The sequence below is a fragment of the Branchiostoma floridae genome, chromosome 7 (assembly GCF_000003815.2).
Source record: "Branchiostoma floridae strain S238N-H82 chromosome 7, Bfl_VNyyK, whole genome shotgun sequence".
Lineage (NCBI taxonomy): Eukaryota > Metazoa > Chordata > Leptocardii > Amphioxiformes > Branchiostomatidae > Branchiostoma > Branchiostoma floridae.
The window spans coordinates 9,137,295-9,153,154 of NC_049985.1; the positions used below are offsets into that span (position 1 = coordinate 9,137,295).

The 15,860-nt window shown below is 42.0% G+C and overlaps 3 protein-coding genes across 4 annotated transcripts in view; 2 read left to right on the forward strand and 1 right to left on the reverse strand.

Moving 5' to 3' along the window:
* Positions 1–3,962, forward strand: part of LOC118419063 (GRB2-associated-binding protein 1-like) — a 20,851-nt gene extending 16,889 nt beyond the window's left edge. Inside the window, exons 3-5 of one of the 2 annotated variants that reach the window (XM_035825330.1) lie at positions 2,287–2,469; positions 2,740–2,902; positions 3,296–3,962. In XM_035825330.1, the coding sequence (XP_035681223.1) occupies positions 2,287–2,469; positions 2,740–2,902; positions 3,296–3,920 (971 nt within the window). In that variant the 3' untranslated portion in view covers positions 3,921–3,962. The remainder of the gene's footprint in view (positions 1–2,286; positions 2,470–2,739; positions 2,903–3,295) is intronic. The other variant, XM_035825331.1, reaches the window with a different exon arrangement.
* A 219-nt stretch (positions 3,963–4,181) lies between these two features.
* Positions 4,182–7,692, forward strand: LOC118419061 (GRB2-associated-binding protein 1-like). The gene is made up of 5 exons (XM_035825329.1): positions 4,182–4,827; positions 4,942–5,192; positions 5,537–5,663; positions 5,978–6,131; positions 6,429–7,692. Exons 1-5 carry the CDS (start codon positions 4,220–4,222, stop codon positions 6,651–6,653), a joined length of 1,365 nt encoding a protein of 454 aa, XP_035681222.1. The 5' UTR covers positions 4,182–4,219; the 3' UTR covers positions 6,654–7,692.
* A 692-nt stretch (positions 7,693–8,384) lies between these two features.
* On the reverse strand, positions 8,385–15,264 carry LOC118419060 (GH3 domain-containing protein-like). Its single transcript, XM_035825328.1, has 10 exons — positions 15,101–15,264; positions 14,590–14,725; positions 14,157–14,324; positions 12,267–13,039; positions 11,991–12,130; positions 11,722–11,843; positions 11,461–11,606; positions 10,856–10,941; positions 10,184–10,277; positions 8,385–9,683 (listed from the first exon to the last, which is right to left on the reverse strand). Exons 1-10 carry the CDS (start codon positions 15,126–15,128, stop codon positions 9,556–9,558), a joined length of 1,821 nt encoding a protein of 606 aa, XP_035681221.1. The 5' UTR covers positions 15,129–15,264; the 3' UTR covers positions 8,385–9,555.
* Positions 15,265–15,860: the final 596 nt, after the last annotated feature.

The window sequence follows — 15,860 nt, forward strand, 5'->3', positions numbered from 1 at the left end:
GTGCTTTATCGCACGATGTCATCACAAGTGACATGGTACTTATTGGGCTGTGCCACTTGAGTCAAGGCTGGGGTGAAACTGGGGAGAAAGAAGGGCACATCTGTCTTCAATTCAGTGCTTGGACGTACTGTATGTGTTATGAAACAAATGATTAGTTCAGTATTGTAGTAGAGCAAGTCATGTTGCAAATCATACATATATACTACTTGTCAGAGTTAGAACATATTTTTAAACTATACTATATAGTATTGACTGTATAAGATCTAGCTGCTTTCAAAATCTTTGTATTTTGTTATTTTGAACAAAAAATCAAATTTGCTAACATACTGATATGTTACTTTCCCATTTTCATATCAAAGTGTTATGACAGTTTTCCTTCTCCCCTCTCATCTGCTTGGAATAACGCTTGATCTAGATTTGCTGACCTGTCTCTTCTTGTTAACAGGACAGAGTACCTTGTAGCCACCCCTGTTTTTCCTCAACTGTGCCAATGTTTAACCCTGACCAAGTGATTTTCCATGGCCTGTGTGGGCATGTACATGTTACATTGTGTCAAGTTCTCCAGATGATATATCTATGTACACCATAAGGTTACAGTTCCTAATTCTATAGATTTGGAATGTGTACATGTTAGCATTCTTTTGCATGTAAGATCTGGCATGATCAACATTTTCTAAAATCACAGTTTCAAATCAGGATATTAGAAATGGTATGTCACCCTATATTAGTTGTGCATGAACAGCTTAAGAGAACTTTGTCGGTCCTAATTTTAGCTTTAGGCCAATTAGGGGACTTCTTCTGGATCACTTTTCAATGCAATTTGTACGTTAGACAAATATATGGTTCAGGCGCAATCGCTGGTTGTTTTTACTCTGGAGCCTTACTTCCAAACAAGCAAACGCCATGGCACAAAAGCTAGTCGTAAATAATTCTACTCCATACTTAAGGGTAAGTGCAACAGTTTACACAACATCCTGACCCTTTGGGCTTCCTTCCCCTTCAGAGTGATGTTTACTCCAAGTCCCAGGATGTAGTTTATGCAAAGAAAGGCGCAGAAACTGCATAAATGCTGCTGGCTTTACACTCAGGCAGATGTCATCTAAACAACTGAACATATGACATACTGGTAGATCTGCAGATTGAATAGTTTTCACAATGACTATTCGATAACATTTTACAAGGAAAATATTGCATAAGGAAGTTAAAGAACAAAATGTAAATGTCACAAGAAAAAAAGGAACACATAATCTAGAAAGAAGTAAGTTGCATCAATTATGAGATACATGTATTCAGTCGTTTGTTCATGATATTTCCAGGTCCTTCATATCACGTAACAAGTAAATCTTTGCTGTTCAGATACCAGTAGTTTAATACAGGTACAATTTGTAAGACTAAGAGGTAGAAAAATATTGAGAATGGCTAAGAGTAAGACTAATACATGTAGAATTTAGATACTAGTGGAAGTTATTTTGTGTAAGTAGTAGGATATGCATATTGTGTCTGTAATAGTATAAACCATACATGGGAAATGCACAACAGGAGCAAACACATACTATTAGGTAGTGGGTGGTATAAACTGTAGTTAGGGCTATATTTCCTGTCTGGTTGATTGACCCCCCATAGGGCAAAACTGGTGGAAGTTGTGGTTTTGTCATCCTGTCTCCATGTCAATCTGGGTTCACCTGGGCGCAGGTGGCATTCTTGCCTGAATAGCAGCATTCCTAGCCTGATTGTGTTGGAAATGACTTCAGGCAAGAGTCATGACACCACTGTAAAACATTGGTCTTTTCTTCAGAAGGCTTTAAAGCACCCCCTATTGCTTAAGACTTGTACTGCAAGTAGTTCAATAATGCCAAAGTCAACTGAATTCAATTCATCAAATTACAAAGTTATAAGCACCTTTCGTGTCCAATTTTTGGGTCAGTAAAGTTGTGAAAGAATTTACAGATTCATTGATTTCTGAAAATAATTTCATTGGGTCGGTAGATCATAGCATATACAGTGGATTCCAATTATTTGTATTACGCTTTTTTGGATAATTTGGTTAATTGAACAGAATTACGAAATCCCAAACCATTTGCCATTCATTCTATTGTTTAAGACGTCGCAGAATCGGATAACCCGCCATCTCAAACTTCGGGTTTTGGATAGAATTACGTCAAGTTACAAAGAATAAAAATGAGAAAATATACCTAAAATGTCACAAAATGAGTCCAATAGTAACCAATAAATGTATGTATGAAGGCATAAGATCATGATTCACCTGATGTTTGTCTTGTTTTGCAGATACTGGTAACCTGTCTAGTTCGCAGTCCTCAGTGGAGGCCCCACCCCCCAGGCCCCCCAAACCCGTCACCTCCTCACCCTCCGTCAGCCGGGGGTCTCCTGCCAGCGTTCATTCTGGGTCGTCATCTAGTGCCAGGGGCTCTCCCAGACAGGCCAGCAGGGCTAGCCCACAGACAGGTAAAGGTCTGTATTTTTTTTTTAAAGTCAAGATACAAAGATAAAGAAGAGAGGAACCCCACCATTTTGTACACCACCTTTGTAATGGTTATCTTGTATACAGTTTCTACAGGGACTTTGTCTTTTAAACCTCTCCTTACACTTATCCTCTGTTATGTAGCCTACATGTGTATACACATTTATTGTTAACTATGTCTAGGGTCCATTCCATGTATTAACAGATGACAAGGACGTTTCTGATCTGTACTGACAAAAGCCTAACTGATTATCTCTCAGGGTCTCCCAGGTCCAAACTGTCCCACCAGAATGGGTCAGCAGGCTCGCCCAGACCCAAGCCCACCCCTCGGACCCTGAAGCAGCCACCAGTGATGCCACCAGTAGATAACGGGGAGCAGTACTTTCCCCTGACTGAGTGCACTACTGGAGATCCTGAAAACAGGTAACAGTGAAGCTGCAAAGTGTTAAGAAAACAGAGATAGTGAGTGAGTGAGTGAGTGTGAGAGAGAGAGCAGTAAAAATGACAGAAGTGTGAAGCTTAAATGAAAATTCTTTTTCATTGGTTCTTTTTAGAAAGTTTCTTTCCATGGAAACAGACATACCGTGTTACAGAATTTACTAGATACTTAACCTTGAAATAAACCTAATACACTGGAATGAGTTTAGAAGTGTACATACCACACCATTCTGGAAAACATGCATGCAAATTATAGTAACATCACTGTGCAACATTCTTCAAGTGCAATATTGTTCATTTTTGCACGTTTGTAAATTGGTACCTGCAAAAAAATGTCAATGAGCAAATCCTGAACCTTGAACTGAATCTGTCTTCCAGGGATGTCAGGTCACCTGCTAAGCAATCTCCAAGAAGTGCCAGGACGGAGTCTCGCAAGAGAGACAGCTTCCCCGACATGCCCCCACCCCTACCCCCCACAGAGTACAATGTCCTCCCCCACTCCAAGCCAGCCAAAGCCATGACCAACGGCAATGCGGACAACCTGGATGTCTACAGTGTTGTTCCACCTCCGAGACCAGTGACCCAGATTTCCCTCTGCTCCAACCCAGAAGAAAATTACGACCTTGTTCCACCTCCCAGACCTGCGAGACAAGCGTCTTCAGTCTCCACGGACGGGGGAGAGGCGTATGATATGGTCCCGGCGCGAAGACTGACCAACCAAATGTCTGTTGGGTCGCAGCAGGGCGACGTCTACGATGTGGTTCCTCCAACTAAAATTAGCACCCAACTTTCTAATCAGTCGTCATGGTCGTCACAGCAGGATATGTATGACACTGTTCCACATCGCAAACTCGCCACCCAATTGTCTACACATTCCAGCACAGGCGAAGAGTACAATACACTGCCATCTGCAAACATGGCTCCATCGAATATGGGGATAGACTTTGCACAGGACTATCAAGTTCCCACTGCAACCCAGATGATGAGAATGAACTCAGTCTAGCAACTACCAATACCCATAAGAAACAGAAGTGGGTCAGGACTTCAGAACTCTTTTGAAGATGATGATGTTGTAGACAATGATGAGGACTTTGACAGACTCTCGGATTCACTGAGTGAAAATTTCTTCAAATCTGTGCTGTCGGATGACGGTAAGGTCGGCTCCTTTGATGAGACATACGACATACCGCCCACCATGGGTACTGGGATTCGCCACAGGAACTCGGGATCCATGGATGAACCTATGATATACCCCCAAGGAGGAACAGCAGCTCCCTTAGCGAGTCTGGCAACAACAAACGCATGCTGCAGAGAAGAGAGTCTCAAGAGAACTATGACATCCCGCCATCTCGTGTCAGCTCAAAGAGTCACCCTTCCCTGAACAGACTGACTTCTCGCGACGACACCTACGACACCCCCCCTCCCCGAGAGGCCTTGTGCAGACGACAGTCCCAACCCTCCAGTGCTCAGGAGATCTACCAGGTCCCTATCAGCATGGGAGAGGACAACCCCTCATCAGGGAACTCCCGGCCTCTGAATGGCACGTACCCCAGTCTGTCGGCAAACGATCTCATTCCGCCTCCACGACCACCTAAAAACAAGTCCATCACCGACCTGACCGGAAGTCCCAATGTGCCCCCCACCCCACCGCCTAGCTTTGAGGACACGTACTCTGTCCCACCGAGTTTGTCAAAGAAAAGTTTGGAATCTGTTTCCCTCAGTGATCCAATCCCGCCCCCCGGGCTAGACGATTTTTATGACTTTCCCAGGAAGCTAAAGAGTGCTCCCGAGGCAGAAGAGCCCCCTCCTCCTGTTCCAAGGACGGCAAAGCAGCATCATTACATCAATGCAGCGACATCTGAGATCACCCAGGATGAGAACTACATTGCCATGGCTGTATCTAAAGCAAGGTAAATCCTGTCACAAAACATCCTATCATAAGCCTAGCACTAGTGCATCAGATTTGTTGTGTTAACAGAAATCGATGCGTTAAGTCATACTTTTTTACTCCTGTTCTGTTGCAGTGAAACTAGCCCTGACAACGTCTACACCTCCATGGCATCTGGACCGAAAGGCATGGCGGAAGGATACACTGATGACTTCTACATGTTCATGGGTGTCGTGGACGGAATCCCCTCCCCACCACCTCTTGTAGAGGTCACCCCTGGCCCAGCACCAGCACCATCTGCGACCCCTGAGAAGAAACCAGCTGACCTGCCTCCTCCAATCAGAAGGGACCTCAAGCCCGGTTCAAGAAGATCAGATGGGAGACCAGGTAAAGTAAAGCTCGTCATGGAGTTCGTCAGGCCAGGTAGTAATGGTTCCGTTTTAGGCCGGGACCTCTGTTTAACGTCTCCTCCGAAAGACGCAAGCAGTCCCTTACAACATGTCCCTTACAGCTGACCCTGGGGATCAAACTCAGGCCCACAGATCCATGGAATTGGATCCAGATGGCCAAGCAGCAAGGTTGCTTAAACCGCTTGGCCACGGAGACATGTACTAACCACAACGATGTTGTAACGCAAAGAATCTCAACTTGCTAGAAGCTAGACAAGATGGTCTTACTGTTCTGTTACCAGTCTCCAATTTCACCATGTTTTTGTTAATTCTTTCTTTCAGGAAAAGCTAACATCCCTCCACCCCTGGACCTGAGTGGTACCAGTAACTTTACAGAAGAGGATACATATGGAGTCTTCCCTATCAAGTCACCTATCACAAAGAGCTTCTCAGTACATGGCTCCAATGGGTAAGGAACCTTACACATAACAACTTCATGTGTAACTCTGTGTGTGCGTTTGTGTGTGTGTGTGTGTGTGTGTGTGTGTGTGTGTGTGTGTGTGTGTGTGTGTGTGTGTGTGTGTGTGTGTTTGCATATGTGTGTTTGCATATGTGTGTTAGTATGTCTGTGTGCCTATGTGTGTGAAGCAAATTTCAAATTCACAAAGTGTTATTTTGACACACAGATGTACTGGGGACAAGTTCCCAGACAACACTCACGTATTTAGGAAACATTCATGAAGAAATGTCACAATTGAACTACAGTTTTGTTGTATTCCACAGATATAAACCACCACAGCCAAAAGACTCTGCTGACACAGAAGACACAGACTCTTCAGATTCTGAGGACTATGAAATCCACAAAACTGGGAGTGGCTCTGCTCTTCTGCCACAGATCTACCACCCCATGGAGGGTATAGGCAAAGCAGCACAAGAGGTGTGTATATACATGTATTAAGAGACTGTACCAAAGTTCTTCTTAGAGTCTTTCTTTGCACAATGAATTGAATGTTGACAGGAATAAACTCACCACTGTGATAGCCTGGAAAAAATCCATTCACATCATGTACCTACAGTGTACATGCTGCCCTTATAGCTAAAATACAGTTGGAAAGACGTGGTACACATGTATTTGACAACATTGTCAAAGTCAAAGTCATTTCTTGAGTCAGATGATTTTACTGTATTAGGGTTTTGTTCTGATTGTCATGATATGTTTCTTTTTCTCACAAAGGCTGCCAAGGCAAAGAAAAAGGACAAAGTAGAGTATCTGGATTTGGAGATGTCTTCCTCTCCAGACATGATGGAGAAAGCCAAGAAGCCTTCCCCACGATCCTCCCCCCTCCCACAGCGAACTTCCAGCACGGTGTACACCCGCCTGGACATCGACAGGACTGTGGCACTCAGCAAGACCAAGGAGGCGCGACAAGAGAGCTACCGAACTTCAGAAGGATCGTAGTCTACATATTATACTGCAGATGTAGTATGATGTTTAGAATATTGAATTATAACACAGTACTAGTTATGTGAACTTACAAGCTAGATCATGTTACACAGGAAGACTATTTTGGCAAGGCTTGTATAATTGCTTCAACCAAAAGATATTACAAATGTGACTGCAAAGAATGTTCATTGTAAATAGCTAAGCAACCACTATATCCCCCTGGATCAGTATCTTGAGTGCAAACGTTGGTAAGAAATGTTTGTGTTTGTCTGTTTAGGTGGTGTCATTCTGTGCAACTGCTTTCCACAAAGGATTTGCCTATCGAGGCAAGAAACCTCCCATACGTAGGGAAGCACAGACTCTGTGAACCTAAACAACATCTTGAACTAAATATTGTGTTGACAGATATTTCTGCAATACTGACCAAACTCTGCAAACATCTCTGATTCTGAACTTTCAGCTGTTCTTCATCCTTCTCTGAGCCGCCCATGTTCACCACAGCGGAGGTGCACATACATTACTTCTTTGCATTCCATACTTTTCTATCCCCTTCTATCTCTTAACCTCTAATAGTGATAGTAGTCTCTTGCACCATATGTGAGGGATGGAAGCAGTGTCCCATTCCTGTGTACATGCCCACAGGATCAGTTAATGTTGTACAGTCCCACTGAATGGTCTCTGATCTTGTACATTTTTTCATGCTATCTTATACTTGGAGAGTTGAACATTAGATATTTTGTTAGTACATTTGTATTGTATGTACAAGTGGATGTCGTGTCATATACTCTCAAATGAGTTTTCTTAACAGTCTTATGTAAAGTTATTGTTTTCTTTTGCTTCTGTTGAATAGCTTATAGATATTGACAGATTGTTTTACAGCCCTAACACTTCTAATATCATGAACTAGCTTTGTTAATTCTTAAATTGTGGACAACTTTTAGTTATTTTACAGAACAAGCCATGTAGGTAGGAATGTCACTTCCTCGCCAGATATCACACAAGAGCTTAGAATTTTGCATTTCATCCAACAAATGCTATGTGGATTTTATATTTGTGAATCATTGAATTTGTTTACTCTAGTGACAATGAATTAGCAATTTCAGCAACACAAATCAATTACCCTGCTTCATGCTGGTACATTAGTATCATATAATAAAAGCAGTCTCAGTTCTGGTACAATAGATAGTCTGAACAACACTAGTATCCTTCACATACAGTAATTATTGGCACAATGAATGCCAATAGATACACTGTGAAAGTCACTGCATGTGCCTTTTAGCTTGCTACAGATGCAGTATCAACTTGAATCATTATTGCCTGAAAATTTGATACATAGGTGCAAAGTTACTGCTTCAAATATGCTGAGAAGAAAGAAAGTAGACATTATGAAAATGCCTTCTTTTAATATGCATCTATGATGAATTATTGATACAATAGCTTTGATCCAAAAGGTATGGATATGTTCTCTCTGCTCCTAAACAGCTATGCACAATGAGATATTGCATATTCAAGCAGTTATAATAGGTTTGTGAGAACTTCTGACGCAACAGGTAAAACGTTTTCCCACAATACCATACCTTGTGCTTCCAAGATTTTATTTTTCTCAATAACAGCAGAAAAATTATCTTTAAATCATCCAACTTGCACCATTTTCTGTGTACATATAAGTGGCAAATACGATGCTGGAAACCCTGATTTCACAAAAGACTTCACACTTTTTATCATGTTGTGGATTTTTTTTGTTCCATTTGTTCACAGTATAGATGTTTCTTCCATTTTCGTTACAAAGTACTAGTAATTATGTGGAAGTGGTAGTGTTTTAACTTAACATGTACATATACAAGCCTGATTAACAATAGGAGAGAGGACTAGTGGAACTTTACAATGAAAACCATTGTTCTCTCTACACTATTCCAACAAAGGAGAATTTTCTTTGCTTACTTTCTCTTTTTAATGTCTACCTCTTCTTTCTCTTTGTAGGTAGATAAGAACTGTATAAGAATATGAGATGATAATAGATTGTACATGGATATGAGGAAGCCCCTATTGTGAATGTGTGATGTTCATGTGAAATTGCCTGTGCTACTGTATTATATCTTATTTTCTATCACAAAAAATATCAATATCACATGTAAACTGTCCTTGACAGCAGTTTTATCATGTGAAAAGATTCACATCTGATGAACATCTTATGCCAAATTGATTCAACGTCTCTTTTCTCTTAGAAAAATTAACTTTGGATGAAATAAAAGGGATGATATTATGATAATTTCTCTTTGGGACACCCAGGTAATAAGATATACCAACTAGCAGTTACTCAAGCAACTGAAGTAACTGCAAAATCATATCCAATTGCTTGAATAACTGCTATTTGCCATATACTGGGATCAATGTTTACTAAAATGTCAATACAAATGTAAAGATATTCTGGGTGAACATATATAGTGTGCACAGAGTTGGGAATAACATTGTTGAACTGCTATGGACATTGATAAATGCATTGGACTGTATTATTGTGAATACATTAAAGTTTACAATATTGGTTGATCGTCAATGACATTAATGTGTTCTCAACTTAGTTGTCTAGTTGTGGACTTAAATATATGGAAAAGGCATATCATGCACCTCAGTTATCAAATAGTGTCAGCATGCCCACATTGCCATTGACAATTTCTCTTCTGCAGTTTGAATCACAATGCCAGACAAAAAGGTGCTGATGATGCATTCAGCACCATGGTCAAAACTAATTTATTCAGAATCATTTTCAAGTTGGAACTCAACATGCATCAACTTCAAAAAAAAGACTGAAAAGTTTAACTCTTGACAGAACATCAGAGTAGAATGAAAACTTCCAAAGGATTGCCCTATGTCATGATAATGATTTTTGCTGTTAACAGACCACCCACTGCTAATCACACTACTCTTTCAATCTGTCCATCATGAAGTCCACATCAGTCTTCCTCTTCATGACCCGAGGCACCTTCAGCTGGTTAGATCCCGCCATGGTGTTGGACAGGAGATGCTGACGGTACTCTGAGAAACAGCCTACAAAATACATATTACATCAATGTACCTCAAATATAGAATGTATTGATAGTGTTTGCAAAGCACAGCTATTTATCTTCCACATTTTTTCTAACATGTTTCTAGTCAAGGACTCCTCACCTCACCTCACCAGTCCCATAGCCTCACCGGCCGTAGGGGCAGCACATCCATCAACATAAGTTTTCCACCTTTGTCTGTCCTCAGCCAAGGTTGCCAGATAGTGGACTGTTTGTCCTGACCATTCTTTCAAATCACTAGTCCAAGTCCGTCGTGGACGTCCCCTAGGTCTTGCACCCTCCGCCCTTCCTTGGAGTCAAGGACTATTGACTAATAATACTAGTAAGAACTGATGCTGAAACTTCAAAACTTGTACTTGTCAATATAAACCTCCCCTACAATAAACCAGTATACAGAAAACATTCACTGGTAATATCTACATGTAGATGGACTTCTGTGGTGGGAGAACAGGTGGTGTAAATGGGCACATTGTATTTTCTCACCTTCTGGCATAAGATGCACCACAAGAGGGCCTATGCTCCCCTGGGTCCGACAGCGATCGTACATGTAGGCTGTCTTTCTTAGGCAGTCCTCAAGCTGGAAAAAAGATCAATCATCATCAGGTATAGAAAATCATGCACTGCTAGTATTTGGTATCATAAAACTGTGCATGCTCAAGTTAGATTTGAAAAACCAAGTGAAAATCAATCTTTTAGAATACAAGAATATGTCCAGGACAAAAGAAAAGAAAAAAGATCTGCTGCAGTACCAAGGGCAGCCATCAGTGGCCAAAAATATGGACCTTGACCTCCGTGTTTACAACAGCTACCCACATACCAAATTCCATTACAATCCACTCAGAAACACATACACACACTCAAACAAACAAAACAATTATGCAAATTGTAGCAAAGAGCGATGTAAAAGACTGACAGATTGCATCAAAAGCAGAGAAATGGAATGGCTTAACTCTTCAGCACCAAGGACAGAGATAACCTGCATTTCTGTAGCTCTATTCAAAACATTTAAGGAGCTACGGCTTTTAACAACAGAACAATAGCCAGCTCTTTATAATAGCCTCGGCTAGTTGTGAGACCTTGGCTGCCTTCAATTGCCATCTAAACAAATAGATAAATAAACAATAATCCATAGTTACAATGTTCCATCACTGTTACCTGCTGAGCATATTGCTTTTCTTGACCTTTCACCTCATTCTGCAGCTCCAGAAACACGACATAATATGGCAGTGGGTTCGCCTGACCTGTAGTACAGAACGTATTGGTCAGTAGGGTGTGGGTGCTGTGGGTGCATGACACAGGGTATGTAAGCAGAAGGTTTTCCAAGCAAGCTTTTAGCCAGGCATTGGTTCAGGCATCATTTGGGCACTTTTCTTAAAATAACAAGAAATTGGACACACTAGATGCCCTTACACTGGGGAGCAGATCCTCTGACAAGCATGAAATTCTGATTGACCATGGATGCCACTAGGTCACTTGTGGTCTCAGTTCTCTACTGTGACCTCACTGACAGTAATTTTGCCCCTCAGGATATCTTTGAATGCACCATTTTAACTTAAAGTTCTCTAAAACTCTGCACCATGGAAAGTGGATGCCCCCGGACCCCACTACAATGGTCCCGCCTATATCATTTACTGCGACTCACTAAGAAATTTGGACCCTTTATAATAAAATCCTAGCTAAAAGCCTGTGGCCAAGCAGTCTTCATATAGATCTTAACATAGTGAAGAAAGACTGTTATTGTATGATAATAGCATTAGTACCTTCTGGTACCAGCACACTCTCAGCACAGCAGTAGTCGACCAGATGTACACCAGTGTCTGTCCAGGCTGTTTTAGCTGACTTCAAAGCCTGATAAAACATGTCTTCTGACGTCTTCTCTCCTCGCACATTCAGCATCTGGCCTTGTCTGAAAAAAAGAGTAGTTGTCAAGTCTTTGGCCTCAATGGAATTTGTCATCAAAGCTCAGCATACAATACAACAGAGCAAGGAGGTTAAAAAAATACCCCATTTTTTAAACTCACCTGTACATGAACTGGATAACAGGGCACTTGTGGTAGAACCCCACTACCTTCACCACATCCCCAAACCTGTACCTGTACAGGCCACCTGCATTGGTGATCACCAACTCATATATGCCCCCTACCTGCAAAAGGAAATATTGCAACATTAAAAACCTAACAGCAATGCCATTGAAATGAACAACCATGGCCATGACATATATAAACTGCCCATCGTGCCCTCAAATCATATGAGCTGTTTTGTTTTCTACATGAGTAAAAAAGTTGCCCACCTGAGCTTGTTCCAACCATACTGTATCTGGCTGGTCCTGATCAGACCTGTCCACAGGAATGAGTTCAAAAACCATGGAGCGTGGACAGAGGATGTAGTGCCGATCTTCATCTTTGGGCCAGATATTCACCCCAACCAGACCTAAAGAAGTCAAGGTATCATAAACAAATGGTTTACAGTAGGCAATGTATGATTACTTCTTAACAACGATTAAAAATTGATGAGCAAAGAATATTACAAGGAAAGTAAACTCATTAAAAAAAATACATAGCCTTACCTTCTGTGGCACCATAAATTGGTGAGTACATGGGGATCCCTTTGCAGTAATGGCTCTTTAGTTTCTGTCTGTACAGGTCGAAGGATCCTGTATCAGTGGCCAAAATCAGACCCATGAAGGGCCAAACCCTCCTCACAATCCCGTCAAATCCCTTCTGAAACTCTTCCCTCAACTCCTGTGCTCTGCCCAGATCTGGTTTCAGGAGTTGGTTCAGCTCAGCTCGAATGTCATCTTGTATGTCGAGGTTTGGGTCAACGTAGCCCTTTTCAATGTCAGTGACAAGCTGCTCCCAGCAAGCTTCCATCATCACAAGGGCTGTATGAACACGGAAGGAGAAATTTGCCTCGATGATGCCCAAATTTCTGTCTTTCAGAGCAAACAGAAGGTGCACATACAGTGCCTCACGCTCTGACATGATGTCGAACCCCGGTTTGGGAGTTGAGTACAAATTCAACATCGCCTGAGAATTTGCCGGGGATGAGGAGTTCGGTCCGATAGGGATTCCAGCTGCAGATTCTCTAAAGTGTGGCATGTGGAAAATCTTCAAGTCCTTCTGGAGATTGTCTGATTCTGGGAATCCTTCCAACATACAGCTGAGAGCGACGGTGACTCCTTGGAGAAAGAAGTTGACCCTCTGCTTCTGACCCATGGGAATGATGCTATACTTTCCAGAGGTCCCTGAAGTTGTGCCAAACACTATGGGTTTGAAGGCAGTCAGGACCATTTCTTCTCCTGCAATCATTCGGTCTACATACTCTCGATAGTGCTCATACCTGCAAAACATACATGTTTAACAGGAAGGTAAGTTTCTAAAATCATGTTGTGACAGTTTGAACATGTCCAAACAACTAGGAACAGTGGCATAGTAAAGCTGAGACAGTAAATGCTAAATGAGCCTTTCTTGCCTAGAATATCAATACAGTGGAAGCCGCTTAATTGCACACCCAATTTGCCAGCGAATTTCGTGCAATTATCCGGCGTGTGCGATAATGCGGAGTTGGTCATTTGGACCGCATCACCATGGGCGAGAGGTGGTATGGGAGGTAGTACAACGCACCGTTTATTTACGTGTTACAGTAGTACTGTACCTGTTGCGCTCCGGACGTTATATATACATGTCTTCAAAACATCGTACTGTAATGCACTTGAAATCGAAGCTAAAAGTAAGTTACTGTATACGACTATACGTCAAGTAGCTTCCAGATCACGAAACTAAAGCACTGCACCGCCGAAGGCCGTCTGTAGTCGCTGTGTGGTTTCCAACTGGCTGCCAAGAAGTATTTCCCCGCGATCCTAATTATGTTATTAGACAATGGACAGATAGAGAACATTTGTTATTGAGTATGTCATAGCAAATTCTCTGCCAAATCGTAATGCCGGCTTTGACGACCTTTAGCGGGCGGGCGTCTCTTCATGGTGCCGACCCGACAATATCGCTTTCTTTTGATCCCAATAACAATTTCATACATGTTGTCAGTATAGCGACTTCACAAAGGCCATTATCGGTTTATTTGTACCGTGTCTGACGATTTTTAGCACGCATTTTCAGTCAATTTGTCGACGATGTTTGACAAATTTTTGTGCAATTATCCGGCGTTGGGGTTTTTGTGTCGTGCAGATAAGCGAAGTCACTAACAATGGAGTGAATGGGAAACGGTTTGGGATTTGGGGATTCCGTGCAATTACCCGAAGTGTGCATTTATCCGAGGTGCGATTAAGTGGCTACCACTGTATTACATGTTGTTGCTGTAATTGTTATCAAAACTTACCAGAAATCATCTTGAGGTATTTCTATTTTCAAAACAACTCTTCTAAGTTCTACAATACTTTTATTTTAAAAAAATATCCAACACTCCTAAATCAATCTAAAAGACCCAGTTCTTTCCCTACCTTGTGAGAGGATGTGAGCTTCGGTAGTCTTCCCGTGACGTGACGTCTGCAAACCTGTAGGTCCTGCCGTACTCTGTGTCAGCATGTTCCCTCAGCCTCTGCAGCAGGACCTCCTCCTGCACTGCTGCTGCATTCTCACAGTCACGCTCAAGTTTTCTCCTCATATGCCTACAGGACAAACCAATTTTCCCATATTGTTGGTGGTCCTGTAGATTATTGTGCTACAAGACCTGCTAGCGGCATGTATAGACCACAATCTTCCAGGTGACTCCTAAATTTTCATCTGGACAATTTATCACTTCTTCCATAGCAAACTAATGCAAAAACTCAATAACTTCAATAGTGTAGCTGTCAAACAACAAACAAATATTGACAAACCAACAGGCGAAAACATGCGAGTTTAAAGTACCACAAGCAAATAAGAAGGACCTACCTGCCCACGATACTGAAGACCCTGTAGCTCATGTACTGGTCCAGTAGTGACCTGTTTGTGTGAGTGTTGGACTTTCTCTTCTTGGCGATATCCCAGACGACATACGCCGCTCCTGTACACAGCATCACTGCCCCACCTATCACGTCAAAGACAATATTAAGTTAAACACACTGGAAACACTTTCAAACTTCATCACCTCGTTGTGTCAGAGTACGGTCTGGTGTAGCCGTGACTCCTTGAGCTAATATCTCACGTCTACTGCGTCGTCTCACTGCCAGGTCTGGTGGTTTGTGATCTTTGGTTCACAGGGTCAAAGGAATGAATCCCCAGCTGCCATCTGGATTTCAAACCACAATAAGCAAGAAATTCATGTCCATCAGGGCTCGATAAACTTGAATAAAAGCCCGCTCACACGGCAGCCACGCCACGCCACGCCCCCCTCCCTCACCGCACCGTCTCCCACGTTTTCTCGACTGGCCGGCCCATCACCCATATACAGAACACAACTAACCTGTAAGTATTTTCCTCCCAAGGCCCATGTTGCCAGATCAGAAAGGTTCACCGGTTATCAACCTAGAACACTTATATAATGTTGATGTCTACATTATCTAACCACCGACACCCAACACGGAAGTCCCGCCAAATCGCAAGGTACAAACAGATTTTCATTGTTACACGCAGATTCTAAATTGCTGTATCTCACAAAATATGTTATTCTTTGATTAATCATAAGGTGTCTAAAATTTTGATATACATTTATTTATTCTAATATCTTTGCTGTAAAGTTCTTTGTAAAGTTCTATCATATTGTATTGCATTTCAAAACGCCTATTCGTTTTGTAATGCTGAGAGGAGAACATGCGACCACATATTTGCCGATTGACCTGTGACCTGCAAACAGCTGATTGTGCGGACCCGAAAGACGAAGATTTTGAAACCACCAGGTCTGTCTTCAAGTTGATCAGAACAAGCAGTCAATGTACTTTCTCTCCGGTAATGAACAAGTTCATGAATCTTCATTCACAGATAGAAACTGAGCCATTGATGGCATCAATTTTAAAGAATGCTGGTTTGTTAGGATGATCAAGGAGGTTAAAGAAAGAGTGATTCTTTAACCTCCTTGGGATGATCAACCTCCTTGGGATGATCGATCCTGAATCAGAGTATTTCTAAACTGCTATGTGGGATGTGTTTGTCCTGCCCTAGTCCGTCTGGTTTTCTTCAGGCACGACAAGAGTGATGATTAGAATTTGGGCAATGACAGGCTGTCA